The sequence below is a fragment of the Dufourea novaeangliae genome, unplaced genomic scaffold (genome assembly GCF_001272555.1).
Source record: "Dufourea novaeangliae isolate 0120121106 unplaced genomic scaffold, ASM127255v1 scaffold34, whole genome shotgun sequence".
Taxonomy (NCBI): Eukaryota; Metazoa; Arthropoda; class Insecta; order Hymenoptera; family Halictidae; genus Dufourea; species Dufourea novaeangliae.
Window position 1 is genome coordinate 276,352 of NW_015373909.1, and position 23,739 is coordinate 300,090.

The 23,739-nt window shown below is 37.3% G+C and overlaps 1 protein-coding gene across 1 annotated transcript in view; it reads right to left on the reverse strand.

Moving 5' to 3' along the window:
- LOC107193883 (glutamate receptor 1-like) overlaps window positions 1-23,739 on the reverse strand; it is a 131,132-nt gene that overhangs the window by 64,983 nt on the left and 42,410 nt on the right. Inside the window, exons 2-3 of the mRNA XM_015583418.1 lie at window positions 15,611-15,738; window positions 11,964-12,093 (exon numbers count right to left, since the gene is read on the reverse strand). Coding sequence (XP_015438904.1) covers window positions 11,964-12,093; window positions 15,611-15,738 — 258 coding nt within the window. The remainder of the gene's footprint in view (window positions 1-11,963; window positions 12,094-15,610; window positions 15,739-23,739) is intronic.

Sequence of the window (23,739 nt, forward strand, 5' to 3'; positions counted from 1 at the left end):
TAATATTGCTTACAGACCAGTCAAATAATTATTCCGCGGTTGTAATTCGATTTTCATATGGTGTTGGTAACTATTAATTATCAACATGTATTTTTAATATAAAAACACAAATAAATAACACCACTTAAAGAGAGTACGAATGCTTGCAAAAGGAAATTTAGACGCAGGAAAATAATAAAAATGTTTATTTGTACATAGTACAATGGACTGGATTTAATGTCTTGATAATATTCATATCTAAATCGCTAAGTGCAAAACAGTGCAGATTTTAGAGTTTCCAACTTCTGGAAGATTATTACCCAAAAATAATTCATAGGTGTTTAATTGTTTATACCTGTACCGTTAAGCGTGTAGAAAATGTGTATATAATGTATAGTATAACAAAATAGAGTTACCGTAATGAGAAAAATGCATAGTACCTTGTATAGAAACGGTGTTGGAAGAGAAATAAGGATACATAAGATACGTTTTTATTACACAATATTTCTAAAGAGGTTGTAAATTATTTATGTTCTGCTCAAACCAGCTTTAAGGGAAGGGACGTTACTTATTTAGTCCACGTTGCAAAGATTAATTCACGAAGATTATTCGCGAACTTACTATAAATACATGATAAATATTCCACTGTTCAGTTATAAAATCAGCAAAAATACGTCACAGTTGTCTAGATCCACCGTGATTCTAGTATTCCAGACAGTTAACGACGCTCATCATTACACAAGAAAATAAAGGATATAAAGTTGACTACGAACTGACTTTACAATATTCCATTTAGAACGCAATGGTTCATAAAGTATGTAATTTTACGTACAACTTTATGGACATTTTCGTTCTCTCACGACCCATTTATTAGCGTGCGTGTGAATAGCACTCCGCATATCACTGGGCGAAGGAAAAAAAATTGTCACCGCATTATGCGCGTTTTCTGCTGCGTAATTTTTTTTGCATTTCCCAGGACAGACGTTCCAGAAACCAGGAGAGGAAACGTTTTGCGGGAAATTCACTTACGCACGTTTCGGACACGGGCACACACGTTCCTTCGGGTCTCGGTTGTGTCGCAAAGCGACAGTTTATGGCCGACGTTATGGTACACGTGCTATTAAGAGCCAGAAGTTGAACCAACCGAGAGAGTCCTTTAACCCGGATTTAGTATCCCCGTCCGAGTCGTACGTTTTCATCGCGGTCAATTTACGTATCCCTTGTTGTCATCACGATCGCGTTTTCCTCGACATTAGACGGGAGAGAAATTTTCGTCTGTCGTGTTTGCAATTATTTTTTCATTTGCTTTTCCTCGAACAGAAAAAAGAAAGAAAGAAGAACGGCGCCAAATTTATATAACAGTTTCAGAGTAGAGGAAACATTATTGACACCGATGATCAATTTTATCATTTGCAATACTCGAATAGTAGTAGGGAAGAATACCATGTTTATTCGATCTCATTTCAACCCTTCTGTTGCGGCGGAATATCCAACAGTGATCGTAGGTGCGAACAGCAAAACTTTTGGTCAGTGATAACGATAACAGAAAATTTCAAACTACACGGTGAAAGTGGTTAGTAGCAATATTGTCTTGGGAGTCATGCTGATAATAAGCGCTTGGTAGCAGAGGTTATTGAGAATACAGCATCAACATTTGTTGGTGAACGATATCGGTTGAACGCCGGTAGACACCGACAGCATACTCTGAACGAAATTTTGAAACGCCCATAGGCGCCAATAGCAGCGAAAGGATTAATAGTCAAATGTGACCCACCCTATTTTGAAGTCTGTAATTATGAATAAAATAATGTAAATTACAATAGCCTACTTGTACCAGACTGTCGCTAATAACCAATTCAAGTAGTTGATGCAACATTGAACCTCATTAAAAAAAATATTGTTCATGTGTAATTAAATTTCATAGAAGCACTATTTAATTTCAATATATTCTAGTTAAATAAAATTCATTCTCATGTACGAACACTTTTGTGAGCCACTGTAAATGAAACACTCTGTATATTACTTTCAACATAACAAGACATCTAGTACAGGTAATAAAATTATATCTCATTTCTGTATTCATAAACTAACGTCTACGATTGACATGCTTAGTGGAAAACCATCAATAAGCTCTAACAATCCATCATCCACTCAGTGACCTTCAAGCACCGTGACATAAACCCTTTTAAACAAAAGCATATTAAAATTCGTTAACATCGAAAACAATCGAATTCTTACAATTAGTGAAAAAGAGGTCCATGCTACAATACTATAAGTTTGCACAATTACTTTTAGGAAAACTAATTTCTCAGGAAATTTGGTATTAACTCGTATTTATTTTAGTTAGCAATTGAAGTATTTTAGTTACTGTAAAATCTTGACTCTAAAATTCATATTATATTTTTAACAATCTTAGAAAAAGGGTACGGTTATTCCGACAAAATTTTATTTCAGACACTTTATCAGGTACAGCCGTATTGTTTTTCCGCGCATAACATTTTCCACTATGTCTTAATGTTTTTCTTTTTTCTTTTTTTATTTACATAATAACTGATTAAATCCACTGATAGTGGATTGTCCACAATGCGAACATTATTTTTGTTTATTTTCAAGATGAAGACAACGTAAATAAAAATGCGCAAATTAAAATGTTTCTCCTTCATAATCCAAATCGGACTGAATAAAAAAGGCACAATCATACTCACATACAATCTTTTCTTAGATTGTTAAAAAACTTGTCACATAATATAAATTTTCGAGTGAAGATTTAATAGTAATTGCCATTTACCATCTACTTCAGTTACCAACTAAAATAAGTATGACTTAATACCGAATTTCCTGAGAAAATCACTTTTCCTAAAAGTAGTTGTGCAAACTTATAGTATTATATCATGTGCCCCTTCTCCACTGAGCCCCTCAATTTTGAATTTGTATCCAACATCCACAATCCAATTACTACAATTTTTCCGTCTTATTTTTATCTTCCAAAGATATCGTTACACACTTTTGTAATAATTCCCCAAGAAAAATCATAGTCCGTTCCTCCTGACGAGGGAGCAGTGGATGTCGAAGACTTCCGGTGTTTCATTCTTCCCAGGCATCCGGTACGCGATAAAAACGACTGTAATTCGAGTATGCAGTCAAATGAAACGGTTCAGATGAACTCCTTCTTTCCATCCCGTTCTCCAGCCATCGAATTCACGCCCTGAAGTAGCGTTCTCGTTTGCCAATACGGACGGTTACTCGCTATTTCAAGTACGCGAATCTCCGCTCGCATCGTGTCATAGGGGAAGTGCAATCCAGAAAAATTGTATTTTTGCACCGAAGTCTCCTCCCCCCACTTCTTCCCCCTTCCTTCCCACAGTCGACCACGGGATGCGCGTAATAATTTACGACAGTGTTTTTCCTCGGCGAATATTTAGTTACGAAAGAAAATCCTACGCGGACAAGGGCTTGAATTATTATCCGGAGTTATCTGCCGGTGTTCCCAGGGATGGGAACGTTCTTCGTGCGCTTGTGCTCCCTTCGCCCGGAAGCGAGAGCTGTAGGAGCACAGATTCCGATTAATAAATCGCAGAACAGGAAACGAAGTTCTACCCGGCTCGTATCTCTACATTCTCTGCCGTGTTTTCGTCGTCTGATACGAATAATTTTCATACGCGTGACATCGTTTTATTTTGCCACGTGCCAGAAATCTCTTCGGTGCTTGTCGATTATTGCTGTGGTCAGATGACGAAAAGTAATGACGAGTTTTTTTTTTTTGAAAATTCAAACGTTTAACGCTGGAACGACACAGTCTCATACTGGCAACTCCAGGAAAATAAAAAGATTTCACTTGAAAGTCATCTGGTAATAATGTATAATTAATGTGTGACAAACTTTGTGTAAGTAATACAGTAAAAGGTCGATTATCCGAGTGTCATAAGCGACTTCTCGGATAATTGGTCTGGGTTAAACTTGAGAGGCAATTGATCCTTTTGTAATTGTTTTTGTAACTGATTAATAGAGTAATTATGATAATAACATTCACTAATCAAATCATCCTTACCGAGATTAGTTATTGAATTTCAAATCTAAACGTACATCAGTAATTTTAACATAAATTATAAATACAAATAAGTAAGTTTTAATTATGCTGTAGAACATTACTTTAACCTTTATTAGACCCGTAATATAGGCGTAGGTACGTAAGTGTTATGTGTTTGTAAAATGTAAGAATGAGGATCTATATATATGTATATGTCTGGGTATCTATTAACACTGTCTAACTACTGATTCACACGTCAAGAAATGACTAAACTTAGCAGAGACGAAAGATAATTCAATGGTTAAAATAAATTATCTTTTAAAAGGAATACTCAATCAATGAATTTCACACTGCTGGTTATTTCTGTTTAATAAAGAGAAGAATAAAGGACCGTACGAATTTAAAAAATTTTTAACAAACGTAAGATTTCTTTCCGATCTCTAAGTCTCGATATAAGCATATAGTCTCTGTAAATAATTTCAGAAATTTTAAATACAAAATGAGAAACTAGTGCACATGTTTTTAGGTGAATGATTCGTTACAGTGATTTGTTTCAGACGATATTTCTTTAACAGAGAGAATAAGTTGCTTCTACTCGTATACGCCAATTACTGAACACTTGCCCTTGCGACGACTATTTGAGCCAGTGACTGTAAAGTGAAGTCGTTCGAAATGAAATAATGAACACACGAGAAAATGTGATGTGTCACATAAGCTTCGAATTGGCTTCGTTATTCGTTTATATGGTACCCGTCAAGATTTATCACGAATATTCTCCGCTAAGGGAGTACGATTACATTTTGCAAAACGGGAAGATAGGTCGTCGTAATATTTACTATTATTTTTGTACTCGTTGGATGTAACGTTCGTTACATGGACATAAAGTACCGCGAATCTTTCTTCTCTTTGCTTTCTCTTTGCTTCAGAAAATTGATACAGAATCTGTGAAAATATTTAGTGACGCTGTTGGCGTTTCAATGAAGAAACTCGCAAAATTGTAACTCTGAATTCTACGCGCAATTGTAAATATTTCAAAATAAATTTTGTATTAAATTCACTTCTCATTGTGGACACATCGTAATTAAATACGGTTGTTCCAAGTTCCAATAAAACATACTTAGTAATTCTCAATTATTGATCAAGCAGAACATGACCAATCAACTTAATTTTCGTTATAAAAAAACAATTAATAAGCAACTATATGTTTTTAATGGTAGAACATTAACGTACAAACTTGGCTTCCGCTGGGGACACAGGAAAAACTTATTTCAAATCACCTCACAAGTCGCCCATTTCCGGGCCCTCCAACATTTTTATCAATATCACAATAGTCCAAACTGTATTATAAATTATTCAGTATCAAATAAAGAAAATGTACATTTACAATTATTGATAGATTTCTATAGAGCATTGTACTTGTTTCGATTAAAATGTATTACCAACACTTTGGCAGATTCTGTATTTTAATGTAGCTTAAACTCGAATAAGCAAGAACAGTGCTACTAAACCCGCATGCGAACGATTTCTATTCCTTTTTATTACCATTCTAGCAGCTAGGTACTCTCGTAAGTTTTTAAATATCCACCGTCTGTATACAGAATCGAAGGTCTCTTTTTTCCTGTAACCGCAACACGAATGATTATTTCTGGACGATACGCGAAGGTAGGCGTTGTTAACATAACCTGGTACTTATGCAATATGTTGCTGTCTGTTACGGTAATCGTGCCTCTAACTCTGTCGTAAAAATACTGTCAAATCTATTACCATTTCCATAAATTCACTTTCCAAATTGTGTAATATTCTCGTTTAGGATGGCAGTCTTACACGAAATAGAAAACTAGCCACTTTAATAAAGAATATAATATTTTATTGTCACTGATTAGGTAAATATTCATACGAATTAGTATATTATTCATGAAGAGTTAAATAGTACTGCTTATTCTCATTGGTACAATTTATACTGAAAATTACTTCGAGGAATGTCCATACAAAAGAAATTATTCCTTTATTTGATATAATCCTAATGCAGTTTGTTTGCTTGATTGTTAAAAATAATGTTTGTTTTTGATAGTGTAGAAGGTTTTAGTTCATATAAATGAGTTGAAACTATGAGATAGCCTATCTTACTGTTTTTTGTGATTTCACGATCTGGTTCATTTCATATCGCAATTGTTATCATGAAATTATATACACCCACGTTGCTATGTGCATTCAATCGCTACCTGCATTATAAATACAAGAGAGTCGCTTTTTTTAATAAGAATGAACAGCATTCACACTTTTCTTAATATATGGTACATAAATCAACAAAAGTCTTCATCATGTTACAAATCTAATCGTTCGAATAGTTCAATCGAAATTAATTTTTGAGTTTAATTAATTTGTAAGTAATGCCTTTTTACGAAAATGTTCTTGTTAATGGAATCCAAAACCGACAGTACTATGCGTAAACACAATATTGTTTATATGATCATTAAAACGTAAGATATAAATAACTTAACCGATGAAATTCGAAATACCATATCTGACATTCATTACTTTTACTGAACGAAAAATTGTCTTCTTTCTTTAGTAAGAATATCGTAAATTATTGTACAACAATATCAAATATGTATTAGTTTTCTTACAAATTAATAAAAATGTACTAAAAAATAAGAAATTAAATTAGAAAATCTAAAATTTCGAAATTATTAATCTCTCTGTTTTTTGATCTCCGTTTCGCATGGAATGTTTATTTATAATTAGAAATATTTCAGGCACACCTGAAGCAAAGATATCACACGGTAGGTACGGAACTACGACTGCAAATACCTATGTGAAATTAATTACGCGATGAGAAGAATTGGAACGCAAGGTCAGATAGAATGAACGTTTGAACGGACTGTTTGAATCGTCGTTGGATTTATCTGTCGAGTATTTGCCCATGTTTCGTGATGCAGCATGTATATCGTTGGAATGGCCAGTTTCAAAAGAGAAGCGTGGAATGGAAATATTGAATTGCTGTCACGGTTCCGTGGCCGCCAAATTTAAACGGATCGAACGATATTCCCCTCTATTCGAACGTCTACCTGCGGAGTTGGATCAATTTCGATCATAATATATTTTTCTTGCTTCAGTTATTCAGAATTGAAACTACTGCGTTACTCTTGAACTTAACCTTAACTAATCCCTTTTTATTCGTGCGATACGTCTTCTCAGTGTAATCTTAATATACAATAAAAATTGTTCGTCTGATGCTTCGTTTTCGAGAAAATTTAATTTGAAAATCTGTTAGGTACGCGCAAATTATCGAATAGGATTTGGTTAACGCGTCTGTTCATTGTATTTTGTTTCTACTTGTCACTATGAACACATACAAGTTAGACGAATTTTGAAAATTGATTATCTTGGAAAAAAACATTGAACAAAAAAATGTTATTCTACATTTTTGATTTGTTTTTGCACGTAGAATCACATATTTTCGGAAACACCTTGTATACAACACCTGCAAGCAAATGCTGCACCATTTCCACTGTTTTATTTTGACATGTAAAGTGACCTTTTGGCAGGATGAATACCCTCGTCCTGGGGCAATAAAAGAATATACACAACAGTCTGCAGTGTATATTATATCAGAAATATAATACCCGTGTTGTTAACAAAGAAATCTAACAACAAACTTGCAAAGTTTGTTTTTATTTTTATTTTAAGAACACCATTCATTACTTTCATAGATTTTACTGAGGATACAATTTCAAAACAACTTCTTTGTCAATATGATTAATGAAATACCTAAATAAGATTTGAATAAACAGAGTGAGAACGTACTTTGAGAAATAACTGTCCGATCGTTACACACATACGTATACAGAACTTTATAATGTTATATAGTTTACAGACATGCATTAAAATGCTATGCACTGGAATTCCTTTAATTTCCACAAGGAACAGTAGTAAACTGAATATTTATCTTCCATCAGTGTAATATCACTAAATGTACTTTCAATGAATTTTTAGTAAAACACGAGGGTACAATTCAGTCAAACATTTTAGGATCACTCTTTTACCATAAGTGTTACCCATTAAGTGCTACCCAGTGCCTAGATATCTGTAACGCTTAACTATGAAAATTTAAAACTTCCATTAAACAACTTTTTCCTTAAACAGTGGTGGCAAATGTGTGAAAAGTACGGAAACACTATTTTATATGAAAAACCATTTCTTAATCCACCTTGGTAGCAAGTATTTTAAAAATCAATTTTAAGCAAAATAATAAATTCAGAAACACTTCCTCGATGTCGTGAAAATCCCTCGATCCACCACAAGATCAATGAACGCAATCGAAAAACAAATTTACCGGTAAGGAACGAATCGCGACTAAGTACAGACACTGTCAAACACTTTTCTTCGTCGTACGATTACAAAACGGGTCTCATTCTCGGACGAAACTTCAATCGGTTTCTTTAAGTACTTCTAGTCTGGATCGTCCCGAAAACACTACAAGTTACTATTCACCACGGTCCAAACATTCCCGTGACCAACCTTAAAACCAAATCGAGTGTACTGTTCCCTATCGATTGTCCGTTTTCACTTCACGTTTCGTTCACGCGGGCACACACAGACGCACACACGCGGCTGCGAAACGCGTGGATCCCGTTGAAACCGGCGTTCGAATGATGCTGACTAGTAGTCAGGCATTGATCTCATCCTCGAAGACGGCGAAGAAGGAAACTGAACACGGTCTGCCGCGATCCAAAGACACGCGAAACTCACCGTGATTTTATCTTGTGATCCCACTCCGCAAGTTTTTATGAAACGACACGGTCGAACGGCGCTAATTAGTTTTCTGTGTTTCCCGTCGCGATCGAATCCTTCGGCCATTGTGCTAGCCAGGCAACCACCTGGGAGGGTTTCAAGGCGAGAGTCGAAAAGGGGATCGAAAAATACCTGACAAAAAAAAGGGGCCTAGGGAAAAGGTGAGCCTCCGCCTGTAGAGACCACATTTTCACCAGAATTTTCCTTGTTCCACAAGAACATTATAAGCGAGGAGTACGCTGCGGTTTCATGGATTCTGACGTTTTTCCCGCGTCACGGGTTTAATCGTGACTAATATCAGAGGCACGAGAACCGGTTGATCGTATGGATAACTCCAGGTAAGTCCTTGGTTAATGGAAACGGGCAATTACAGCGACGTTTTGCTGCGTTTCATTTGTGTATGGAGGCTGATTAATTGTGAGGAATTGTGCAATTTTACATTTGACAATTATTGTGTTTATAATTATATTGTGTTAAAAAGGTTTATAATTTTGAATGGTCACTAACTGTTGTCATTATATTCATAGTATACAGGGGGTTTCCGAAATGATGGGAGAACCTGAAAGGATGTGATTCTAGATGGAAAAATAAGTCCAGAATGTGGAATAACAACCTTTAGTACTGTGCTTCGTTTTCGAGAAAATTGAATTTGAAAATCTGTTAGATACGCCTGTAATTATTGTGTAGGATTTGGTTGACGCATCTGTTCATTGTATTTGGTTGTCATTGTAATCAGAGGCTTGTAACGAAACATAAAATACCGGTGCTATACCGATATTTTTCGGTTGTACCTTCATAACCCTAATAGAAATCGAAATACGAAAATACCGGTATATCTACAGTGGGTGTAAAAAGTATTCGTACACCCTTTAAAACGGAACAACTCTTTTAAAATTGGTTTTTGCGAAGTTAGAGACATTAATTTACTAAATGATGTGAAAAAAAAAATTTGAAAAAGTTACAATTGGTCCGAATCGCGAAGAAAATATTAAAGGTCGTGTTTTACAACTTTTTAATCTGAGGCTATAATGAAAATTTAATAAATACATATCGAAGATTTATGTTAGTTATGTAAATACTGAAACTTTCATTGAAATCGGTTAATGCAGAAACGAGCGACAGACATCAAAAGATGTGAGAATTGTTAGATTACAGTTGTAGATCGAAAGTCGGGAAAAACTACGATTTTCAACATTTTTAATCGTTTGTATCTCGTAGCAACGTTTACCGATTTTGATGAAATTTTCAACATGTATATAACTAACATAAATCTTCGATATGTATTTATCAAATTTTCATTATAGCCTCAGATTAAAAAGATGTAAAACACGACCTTTAATATTTTCTTCGCGATTCGTACCAATTGCAATTTTTTCAAATTTTTTTCCACATCACTTACTAAATTAATGTCTCTAACTTCACAAAAAAACTCAAGTCATTTGGACCAATTTTGAAAGAGTTGTTCCGTTTTAAATGGTGTACGAATACTTTTTACACCCACTGTATATAGGTACTAACAATAGATTGTAGTACTATAATTAATTTCCGGCCAACGCACCTACTATCACTTCCCATTAACACAAAGTACATACGTGTAAACATTAGTTTACAGAAGGGAACAATATTCCTGATACCTGATTGCTATGTTTCGGGCAAACGATCGATACCACGAATTAAATCCTATTCCCTTCTCGGTCCGTGGTATCGGTGTTTCAACGCTAATCGAAACAGACCGCGTCGTACAGCGTAATGCAGGATAGAATCGAAGATAAAGGCCGAGTTACAAGGTTGTTTCAAGGTATACGAGATAGCGTTCGGTGCACGAAGACGTTGGCCACGTCAGACGGCCCTAAAGTATATATTTGCACTTGTAGTCGGTAATTAAATCCCGCCCGTTCTTACAGGAACGGTACGTCCGGTCATAGAAGAGCAATTGGTCTGAATCCCAAATAGCCTCGTCGTGGGTTGGACGCCACGGCCCGAGCTATAGTGAAACGAAAACCGGCCAGGGCACGAGATAGTTACGCCGGTTCGTGAATAATCATTTCGGTCGAACGACCGTCCCAGGTGCTTCATTAAGTAACTAAATTCTAGCTCCTTTTTTTTGGGGGGGGGGGCGGGTTAACGTTTCGATTGGACTAGAGTGACGTTGGTTGGTTACTTTTTGGAGAACGGTAACGTGTATCTGGATTTTCGTGAAAAATACAAATCGTTGCACTGAACACTGTTGTCTGAGAAAGCCTTTTTTTAAATTTATAGGCTTTGAATCACATCGATGCCTATGTCATTAACGACTTGGACTTATAGTATACGTTGCTTGGATTTAATCGTGCAGGGGTGTGGGGGAGTTCCCCTACTAGGGGACGCTTAAGGTTCTTCTTAAATAAATAAAAAGAAATAATGTTTTAATCTTTTTATTCTGCATTATTTATAAGTTGACAATATTAGAACTCCACATAAAGGAAGAATATAATCAACATTATCGTAATAGTTGACTTAAATGAGCGTTAAACTTTGGTATATGATTTTGAAAAATCTTATGATTTTGAAAAACTTAGTAACTTAACTAAGGACAGTTTCAATATAATTTGCAGCGATCACAAATTGTTAATACTTTGTTGAGATAAAAGATAATTGCACAAAACTTTTACTGAGTTTTCTTAATATATGAACAAACATGTACCAAAAACTACGTAAGTTCTTTGATCCATTAATTCTTAATTCTAAAAATCGCTTAAAAATGACGCGTCCGAGTGAGAATACACCCTTAAAAGACACCACGGAAGAACAAGAAATTTATTATTTATCTTTCCAAATCAGCACACCGGAGGTCTTAAAAGAAAAAAAACCACTGAATAATACAAACCACGAATACGATATTCGTCACTGCCCCAATTCCATGATTACGATTCCGAAGGAATCGACCGCCCGGTACATACGAGGACTACCGATTTTCCATGGTATCGGACGCAAGAGAGAGACAGAATTGGCCACCGGAGACCAAGATGGTGGATCCTTAGCAGATGTAATAAAAATAGGGGTCTACCCGTCGAGGGTGGAAAGAAGATTAGAACGAAGAGGCCGGTGAGCGCGGCCTAGGGGGGCCGCGCTGTAACATGAGAAATGCATGAGAGAAAGGTAGAGAAGAGGGTTGGGGACTTACCGTCGTGGGAGTCGTAGAGGTAGATGATTTTCTTCCAGCCGTAGTATCGCACCGTGTCGATGATGGCGCGATGATAATCCGGACGCATGCTTATGGCGAAATCCAGGAGACCGGAGGACGGCGTCAGAACCTGGACATAACACAGGCTCACGTGAATACGTATATTTACGTACCACAGAGAGACGTTCGACTTTTAGATTTTATTCAACCATGCTGGTAATTCTCTCCGCCCCCCCTCCCTCCATCCCACGGAATCGAGCCGCTCGAGGAAACGTTAAGCTGCATCGTTCTCTTCTCTTCACTCTTCTGGACGACGAGTCCCGAGGAAATGTAATCGTAAATATTTATGATGCTTGCACGAATGACAGCCCATCCGAAAGCTTTCCGCGATACTCGGCGATATTGAGCTGTGTCTGTAATACACCCCTCCCCCCTCTAGCTCGTCGTGTCAGTCGCTGGGAAGAAAATAACGTCGCAATCTTCAATGAATTACTGTTCGAATTTATTGAATCTTCGGTGAGTACTTGGGGCAGATTCCGTGGATCAATCTACTTGGGTAGTTCGATGGAGATTTGTTTCGAAGTCTATAGTGAATCGTTTTATATTTAAAGATTTCGAATTGAATTTTTGATGCGGACATATTAACCTTCCCATAAGTAAAGAGGAATGGTTGTGATTATTAATTGGCGTTGTACAGTTCTCACTGTGGAGGCTTTCAGGTCTAAACCGTGTTCTTGCGAAATTGTTTTCCCAACGTTTCGTTATTTGGTTTACAACACCTCACAATTGCAAAGAAAAAAGCATACCGCACATGTAAACTCACAAAAAGACACCAGGATTACCTAACTTTTTGCCAACTCAGATCGAAATGTATTAGCCAAAAACTGTCACAGGAATTATATCAACACAGTCGAGTCAATAAACCCAAATGACATCAAATCCTTTTGGAAATATATTAAATTAAATTGGGATTCCAATACATTACGAGTATATGATATACGAAGATATAGTAACGGATTTTAATTCTTAAAAATTTGGACGGTGGGTTATTGCGACATTCTGAATAATATAGCAGTTTGCCACATTTTACTGTATAAGAGGCCATTTTACCGTACACATAGTGCGTTAAAGTACATCAAACAATTTAAAAATGCCATCCAAGAAACCGTTCGTACACTCACTTCTGATTGCCATACACCCAAACGCGCAGTAGCTTTGGCGCTGTTAATTATTTATTTTAAAGTACACTCCATTGTTTCTCCATCCTGAAACTTACCATATTGGTACAGGATAAATCAAGGAATAACGTCATATTTATTTCAAAACGTTATCGAGATGTAAAAGTTTCGAAAATTCCATGTCATTATATACGTGTTTATAACAAATGTAATACCTTATCGTTACTGAATTTAGTGTATATAAAATGAAAGTGCGGTTCAAGAGCTTTCATATGAGCTCAATACGAAGTCTGTAAACAGAACTGAAAATATTGGTGTTTGAATGTAAGCGGATTTTCAATTTTAAGCATTTTGTGCAATCCTTAATCGTTTATATTATGTGAAATATTAATTTTAAACACCTGAAAAAAATCACACGTGTTTCTATGTCATACAGAACACGTAAAAAAAACTTCAACAAAATCGGAGAAGTGATCCAAAATTTTCACTTTGAATCATCCCGGTTGCCGTGGAATGATCCATATCTATAACGTCATTGAGGTCTGTAGCATGTTCAGTGTTTCTCAAGCAAGTATAAGCTTACAAACAGGTCTAATTTCAATTTATTTCATGATATAAAAATTTCCGGATTAATTCTACCTACTTTATGGTAATGGCCCACTGCACGACGGGTGAAAAAAAAAAATGCACGATTACCATTGGAATGTACGCGGACGCCATTCATCCAATATGAATATGGCGCTGTATCAGTTTTGCAAGTGTTATACCCACGGTCCGATAAATGCCGTGTCCCGTTGCAATTCGACGCGATGAATAAATTTTCGAGCAGGTCCTCAATTCGTAATTCAAATTGTAATATCTTTATACACCCCTCTCCTTCTATACATATTTATGTATTTATGGGATTCCAGAGTAGGAGTGGGCGGAGGTGGAGAGGGTGGCGATTGTGTTCGTGCTAATTGTCAACGCTGCCTCCGTGAAACTATCGATTTTGGTCGGATTTTACTGTGCACACATACATGTATATGTATGCATATATGGACTCGTTCGTGCGCGGAGATAACGAGGGAAAATAAAAATGAAAGTAAAACTGGTTTGACCGGTAGACAACGCGTCATGAGGATAAGCTTCGCAACGAAGTGGGCAGTTATTTGGAATTTTGCGGTCAGGGGAATTAAGTGACTAAATGAACAATGTTCGGTTGTGACGCGTTTAGGCGATAGGAGGAAAGTGGTTGGATACGAATATGGTATTCATTTCGCACGTTTTTCTTTTTTTTGTAGAGGTTCGTTTGGTATTTGAAATGTATACAACTGTTCATGGATCTACGCGATAGCATTGGGTCGTTCGGAAAGTTCGTATCGTTTCGAGCACAGTGTCTTCGTTACCTTTTTACTGGACAGAGGAAAAGTCGTTTAATCTGGTGGATGGGTATTATTTTTCAGATCTGGACTGAATGTGTTTGCTGTGTGAGTTATTTGTCGTTTTTTTTTTTCAACGAGCACAAAGTCCATTTTCATTACGTTCCATCAACCTTGTTTACAATATGACACTACTTTGATTAAAAGATTTTGTGGCATCTGCCCAATTAATTAGACTTTGCTCTTTGAGATGATTATACCTGTAAATCGCTGGAATATTCTGTATCAAGGAAAAAAGTGCGAAAACAAAATCCGATTATTTAGAAACGGGTTGAAGAGTTCTTTTAACCAATACAATCGAAGTTGTACATATGTAAAATGGAAAGTAAATAAAAAAAAATTGTAAAATGAAAAGTAAATAAAAAAGCGATATAAATTGAAAAATATAGATTGTAACTCTGCTTTTAAAAATACTACGAATTATCAAACCAGTCCAGTCCATGAAAATGAAAAATATATTTGTTTTTATATTATTAGGTCGTTTCACATTGTATTGATAGGTGTATTTTTTTCTAGTAGCAGAATCGATTTACATGTTTTTTGTCAATTAGCCTGTATGGAATGATCTTTCCTAAAAAGAAAATACATAAATACCTGTTTTCTAGTTGAACAAATCCAGAAAATTGTACAATGTTGAGACACCATAACTAAAAGTCAAATTGAAAAAACATTTCATTGTATATTGTATCAATTCTTTGGTCCCAGTAGAAGAGGCAAAAGTACTTTAGTTTCCAGTCCACTTTACAAGCATACTATATCGTTTCCACAACATGTAAATACCATTGTTGCCCTAGACCCTTTTCAATTTATTTCTTGCCAGAATATATCATTAGAGACTTAAAATATCGTTTATATTATACTACAATTTACGTTATTATCATCTTATTACTACATCGGTGGTCATCAGTAGAGCGATTAAAAATAGCCCCTGAAGGCCGATAAGTGAAAAAAAGGAATCCGTAAGGGTGGTATTAAAAATAAACGATGTTCTCCCCTCTAACGGGATTATAAGTTTTTATTTAGCTGCGCGGGAAAGCGTAATGTTTACCTTCTCGGGAAACCAGGGCGTCACGAAAGGCATCTGGAATGTGTTGCTGTACGAATGGAGGGTGTCGAACGAATCTGGACTGACAGCGCCAAGCATGGAAAATACTCCTCTGCTGAATTGATTGCAGACTGTAACAAAAAATGTAATGCAAGTCCTTACATACCCACTCTGAATAAATGATTTCTTTTATTTTCTTTTATACGTTCACGCTGTATGAACTGTATATATTATGTAATTCTTATTGACTATTATGTACTATAAATTTGAGTGATCTCGGGGGGGGGGGGGGGGGGTTTATAATCTATCTAAGTGTAATGGACTACTTGGTTGCTTGTTAAAAATACTAAAGGAATTTTAAGTCTTAAAAATTTGTAATACTTGTGGTGTGTTGTCATACTTTATCCTTTTCTACTTACAATTTTATACCGGGTTGTAGCTCATAATTAGACTGTGGATTTTATGCATTTGTACCGTTCACAATTGTCTGGAATTCAGTATAGTTAAGGGGTGTTCCTTGTGTGACATCTGAAAAAAATGTTACATTTTCGGGAATTTAAAAAACGTATTACGTATATGGTTTTGCAAGTTTGTAGGTTTATTTCATTATCTTTTAGGAATATGAAAATATTTTTTATAAGGAATGATATCAATTTTGAAATAGGACTACTGCGAACGGACCGTCTCGAAAAATATCTCTTCGGATGACAGACCTGATATTAAACGTTATACGTACTTGAAACACGAAATTCAAAGGTATTCTTAATGTCTATACTCGTGGCTATCGTCGAAACTAGGATAACAGAAAAATTGGAGAAATAAAAAAATTGCAAGGTCTCAAAGAAATTTTTTTTATTTCTGAAAAAAAAACGATGGTTTTGTTGTCCGCAAAACGTAATTTTTGCAGATATTTACAAAATCCTAGTTTGGACGATATCCAAAGGTTTAAAGATTAACAATATCTTTGAATTTTGTGTTACAGGTAACTACAACGTCTGATATCAGGTCTGCCATCCGGAGAGACATTTTTCCTATGTCAAAATAAATGCATATTTTTCCTAAAAAAAATATTTTTATATTACAAAAAGACAATTGAATAAACTTACAAACTTGCAGAAGGATATATACAATAGTTTTTCATTTTTTAAATTCCCGAAGTACCTACATTTTTGTCAGCCGTCACAATAGAAAGACCGCTCAAGTGTTTGGTAAAGCTTGAGGAGGTCCTCATTTTATTTGGAATCTAGTAAAATAGTGAAGACAGCAAACAAAACTTCTGTGTGACTAAGTATGAACCAGACTTGACTAAATTTACGTCACAAATTCAGCATCAGGGGAGCCATTGATAACGAAGAGAACGCTTATAAATAAAGTTCATAAATTATTAATGAACTAAAACTTGACAATTATATTTGTTTTTATAATAATTACAATTAGAATTTTGTTTTTTTTTATTTTTAATTTAAAAAGAGTTCAAAAGCATATTGTAATAGTTTTTTCAATAAGATTTATCTTACTATTCATTAACCGACTGTTTTAGAATGAAAATACCCATTGACCCGAACCGTCTTCTTAATACTCACATTTTGGTTGATTTTGACCCGCAACCAAAAAACGTTGCCGACGCCTGGTTTAACGTATAGTAAACTATCGAAGCAAACCTTGTCCTGTACGAGTGAATAACGATGTGAATATTATCATTCGTAACTTATCGTATCGATACAACGTTAACGCACATCAATTACCTTCAAAAACTGATACAAACATTATCTAGAACGTTCTCATTTCTCGACGAGCGAATAAATGATACGAATTTCATGATAACTACACGAGTAGAGTCCAATAAGTCGCGATGGTATTTCACGCGTAATTTCATTCATAGCCGCGTTCCCGTGCCGCGATCCTTCGTAACGGTTTAATATGCATTCAAAGGTGTCAAAGCATAGCCAGGAGTTCCATAACTCTGTTTTTCATTATACAATGACGGACAAAGAGTACGGGAATTTCGTCAGCCGTACTGTTGTCAATACACTTTATTGTTGACATGCATCCATATTCCCTATGTCCTCCGTTATTAACACTAGGTTTACGAGCATTCATCGTGTACGTATCTCCACGGCACGCGTCGACGAACCCGCAGATTTTCTTTAAAAAACAACTTATTTTATATAATACACAATTTATGATCTTTGAAATTAATGCATAGCTATAGAGATAGGTATACCACATAGAGAATTTCGAGGTTAGAAAGCATTCGAAATGCATCAAAATGACGCGTCCCCTAAAACCTAGTGTTAAGAACAGGCTATAATAATGTCCACAGACGAAATATTACCTTGTTTGAGAAGGTAGTTTCATTTTTCTATCCGTCAATCGTTAACGATTCTGAGAATTAAGGTTTACCTAAAGGGTACCGATTAAATTGTCTTGACAGATATGTGTACAGTAAATCCTCAATAATTGTTCGAAGGCTCTTCAGCACTGATGGTACCCGGAGATGCGGACCAACGAAATACCGTGGTACCTAACAGCGGGATGGAATGAGGAAAGATACAGAAACTGCATGGCGCGAGTAGTGCCATGTTCAATGATGCCTTAACACTTTGACTGCCACGTCACCCAAATATGGGTGACACGTACATTGAAAAGTGTCTGGATTATTTAAACACTGTTATAAAACGTTTGCATGAAATTAATATTGCAGTATAATTTATAATTTAAAGCAAGACCTACAGCCTCTATTAACTAAACTCAAATATTTTCGACAATTTATGACTTAAAAAACGAAATAAAGTGTGTCTGGCTACGTACGGCCTTTTTCACTGTGGCAGTCAACGTGTTAAAGATATTTTACTTCAAAGACATATTCAGTCATGCGATTCAGATCATTGTCAGGAAATGAATTATTTTTGTTGAGAAAATGTGAAACAAAGGAAGTTCAAAATAACGTAACGTACATAAGCCAAGGTACATAACATTGAACATATTAATCAATTGGTACTATAATTCTCCTATAATGAGCAACCTAATTAATACAATTCATTGCGTCCCCAAATATTTATTGCATTAAAGATTCACTCACATTAAACCGTTTCTATATTCAAAAATTGGCTCTTATATAAATCTCTTTCCGTCAAATTTAAATACTAATTCGGCAATTACTTTGATCGTATCATGCATCGTCTTCAAGATAAAAGAATTCTATTTATCCACGACAAACTATGAGAGATCTCTTAAAGATAATTCCATTATATTTTAAGACGGACCCAGAGAGAATTAATTGCTCCACGGAGACTGGTATATCTCAAACAGAAAAATTAATTACGCTATTCGACAGAACTCGCCCGGCGCCTAAATAAGTAACACGCGGCGAACGCAAAGCAAGATGAAACCGCCCGGAAGCGGAAATACACCAGGGCGAATTCGTGCCCGTGCGCCGGCTAAGTGCGCCTCGTAAACTCTCTGATAATTCGGAACACTTGGCGCTACCGGGTGTGAAGTCGCGAGGACATGAGGTCGATACACCTGCGCTAGAATACCCGATACACCCCGGGCACGCGATAAAACCGACAGAGAAGTTTTGTGTGCCCGGTAAAACACGACAAGTGAAGGCCATGGAAAAGATTCGATGTCAAGGAAGAAGGGGAGGGCGGTGAGACGACGATTGAAACGGTTGGAACCAGACCAACCGGTGTAGACCCACGAGCAAAGTTGGTTCCACTAGGGGAAAAAAGGGGCGTAAGAGAAAAACCTCCTACCACTTGGTAAATTTATTTCAAATACTGAAATAAATATTAAATCGAATGTTAATTTAGCATAAATTTCAATAATTCCCGATATCAAATTTTAAGAGGTCCTTCTCCAACGCCGCTAGGGGAAAAAATAACGTAGAGAAAGGGTCCCTGCCATTTGGTAAATTTATTCCTGGTAGTGAAATAAATGTTAAATCGAATGTTAATTTGGCATACATTTCAGTAATTCCAAATACCAAGTGGTGGGAGGCCTTTCTGTTACGCCACTTTTTCCCCTAGTGGAAGCCGAATTTGCTCGCGGGTGTACCTGGACACCGTTCGAAAAATAGAAGAGCGAGGAGAAAAAAGGGGGGGCACCGAAAGTAACTTATGACGGGAGATAATCGTGGAAAAGAGGATATCGATGATCGAATTGATCTTATTAAAAATTTCATAACGAATGGACACCTATTCCCTGAACCGGGGTTTTATAAGGGTTCTAAACTTAGAAACAGCATCTTCATAAAGCATTTTAGGAAGCTATGAAACGAAACAGTAATAACACGAAACATAAATATGACTTGCACTAACCTTTTTTTGTCTCTTTTATGCCGCATCGACTACTTGTATAGGTCAATGTACAATTGTTATTATATTAATGACTCATTAGCGACGAAGTTGAGGCTGAGATACGATGTTCTGAGGTACTTAGAGTACATAATAGTCTGTGTCGTATAGGAAATTGATTGTGCTCTTTAAGTGGTCCTCTGAGACGAGAGCTGTGTCAGGGTTTACGTTTTGTGTTCACTTTTGTGATTCGAATCTTCTGCACTCTACCAGAAAGTGGTTACCCGATATGTATCTGTGGCAGTAGTTACAGTAAGGCGGTCTTGTTTCTTAACCCTCCGTAGGCAATGTGGGTCGCTGACCATCCAAGTGAAATCTTATTTCGCCTGCAATTAAGTCGCCATGGAGGCGCGCGTGATAAAACATTTGGAGTAAGAATTTGGCCCTCATGGTAGCGTTTTGCCCAGGGGCAAAAATACTTAAAGCGATAGGTTTGGTAACCCGGACCTACAAAGGCGACGTGCTGTTTGTATCGACAAGTGGTCACGACGGTCCCTATGTCATTTCTGACCCCACACCGATATTCTACTACTACGCAGTGGCGGTTGCTCGAGCTCGAGCCATGCATACAATGTAATGATTAGTTGGTTCCACATTACATTTGGATTTTCGTGGTTCTTATTACACTAACTAGAATAAAAATCTCGTGAATTATAAAACAAATTATATTTATTAGTCAATACTTCTGCAGCGTCTTGGCCCGGTCGTTCGCATGTAAACAAACATCGGTCGCTATGCGATTTACGCGCAGCTCCGTCACTGCGTGTGTGTCGCTCTTGAGACCGCGTGTCCCCACTCCTGACTCTGTCGCTGTGTGCATGTCGCTCTCGCGAACGCGTGACCCAGGGACCGTACTCGGAGGGTTAAGCAGGCCATACACCGTATACACGGTCAGGTTTACCTCGACGCTTGGCCTCACGAGGTCATTTCACAGTAGGGGAGCTGGGTCTCTCGAAGCCTCCTTGGAATCTGTAGCGGGATGGTAGGCCGTGCCGAATACACGGGCGTGAGTGAGAAGGCTGAGAAAGAGTCACATATTTTTATTCTTTGGAATAATTTTATCTATACCATGATATATCCATTCGAAATGACGATTCTTACAATTAAAATGAAATAAAAATCAAGTTCGTATCTTTAAAAATTGCAGAGATAAATATTCTGTTGTAAAGCTTTTTTTCGAAAAAGTTGGTGATAATTGCAAAATTTAAGGGTCGGCTATCTTTTAGACAATTTAAAAATAAACCAAATTATAACTTTAAACCAGTCCTATTTTCACATGGACTAAATTTCAATTTGACCAATGTTTGAAATTCCACTAAGTTTTCTGAAGTTCGACTGAGTTTTCCCGAAGTTTCGCGAGATGCCGTCACGCTTCACGTTCCCGGAAATATCACACGATTTCGCCGAAATCCAATCCTGGCACGCAACTGTATCGCGCGATGACTCACCGCCAATCACCGGGCTGTGCAAACAAAGGCTCTCGGTGCTCGAGCATTGTCCTACGCCGAGAGCCCGTAGAATACGAAAAATACCGGTACTATTCGCATGCGTCAATTTGCATGCAAATCGCGTCTTTGTTATGAAGTTTCTTTGTTGCAAACGGCCAATAATTCTTATAGCACGCGCATCGCGTCAGAGTGTACGACTCATTATTTTTGTATAGTCTAATAAATGTTCTAGTGTTCGGTCAGTTATTGTAATTCGCGTGTGTTTTATTGGGCTCGATCAAGAATCCTCCTACAACCTCCACTTAAACTCATCGAAAGTTGCTGTCAGCAGCCCGTTTCGATACAACCAAAATCACAAATTCGTGTACAAAAAGATCTGCTTGGCGTGAAATTGTATACCCATATTTGAATTCGTCTCAAGATGAACTTTTGCTCTTTCTAGTATGTTACTTATGAAGTATTTTCTCTCATACCTCTCGCTCTAATAGATTCTGAGCTCGCATCCGGCAAAGGGAAACGCCCTTAGGCTGCGGTTACACTGGACGCGTATTCGGACGCGTATACAGCTAGTGATGGGTCTCGGTTAGGTATATCGATCGGGAGACATGAGCCAAACTAAACTAAACTAGGTATGTCGATACGCACGACCAAATCAAACGCCTCTAAATCAATGGGAGCAGTTATACTGCACGCGTATCGGTCGTCCGAAGTGCACGCGTTCGTCGCATACGAGCGTCAAAACGCACGGGAAATCGCCGACACGACATCACTTCAACCGTTATATTTTGGTTATTTTTCAACATAGGGCTCTGATTTAACGCTTATTATAAAGCAGAAGGAATGTTGTTTTCAATTATGTGCACAAAATTTTGGTTATTGGTAATAAATGTAGTTATAATTAATATAATGTTCCCACGTATGAATGTTACGTTCCACGTATTTCCACGCTAGCGGTGGCTACGCGCTGCGACTGGTAGGCAGTGTTACCGCGGGAAGTCGGTTGGCAAACTCGCGCTCTGATTGGTCGGGGTTTTTCGTTAATATCTCGGTAACGAAGCCTCAGATTACATTGTTGCTAAGGAAAAAGTTGTTCCAATTCACCCCCCGAGTGCCCCATTTCCGGATCGGACAACATTTCTGTTACACCCTGTAGATACTTTGATTAAAAAAGTTTCCAACTAAAGTCAGTCGGTATTCAGTTGACATCAAATTGCAATAGTAAGTATTGATAAAAAACATTTTATTCAATAAATAATTAAGACCGCCTCAAGTTTTTCCCGTAGAACTGTATATTTTTTATGTATCAATCGACACAATCTTATATTCTGTCTGAAAAAGTATTAGGGTACTTAGGTCGAAAATTGATTAGTTCAGAAGTAATGATCTTTGTTTCGTGCGCCCGTACTGTGCGTTGGCCCATACGGAAATACGTTCCTCCCCGAAAAGAAGAACCCCGTCGCACGAAGGTAACCATCAAACAGCACGGAAAAATAAGCGGATAAAGTTCATCGACCACAGTTTCCTCGAGACGAAACCACCCATTCGCCTCTCATTACCGCGTTCGAGAACTCGTTCCTGTGTCTGCATAATTCATGAGGTTCGAACTGGGCCACCGTATAAATCCCAAACATTCCAATACCTCGTTTCAGCGCCGTTAAACGAATTTCCCGGAAGAACGCGAGGACCGAGAAAACTCTTTCCACTGCGAAAAAGAATGAATACCACGATCAAGTTAGACTCGAATCCCAAACGGTCGTAAAAAAGAAAAATAAATTAAAAACCAACCCAATAAATTTTCTGTGTTATTTTTCAAACGTGTAATTACCCCTGGGGGTGAAGAGGGGTAATCTTGTCGGTTCCCCTTATTGACAATTTCGTTGTTACCGTTATTGTAGCCGCGGTATAATTTTGGCAGAATTACGCGCAACCTATTTTATTTTAATTATACCTTTATGCCTGCCACCGCCGCTGCGACCAGAGCAAAAGCAAGGGTACAAAAGGACGAGGGAATGGACCGTCGGAGTGTGTTGAACTTTCGGGGGTCGGAAAAAGGAAGAAAAACTGGCTGACGGCGGCGGTGGCGACGACGCAACGATGCTTTTATTTTCGTTGTCCGTCGCGGGCACCGCGTGTACAGGCGCGGGGCGAGAACGCCACAGGCGCGCTTCCAGCAGAATTCAGAAATCCGTCACACCGCTGTCTCTCTCTGTGTGTGTGTAACGGCATTTATTGCGGCCACCCCCAAGGGTGCATTTATATTCATAAGCATAATGGGAGCATCGTGACGTATACGGTCGCGGAATGCACGACTTTGTCCCTTCGCTCT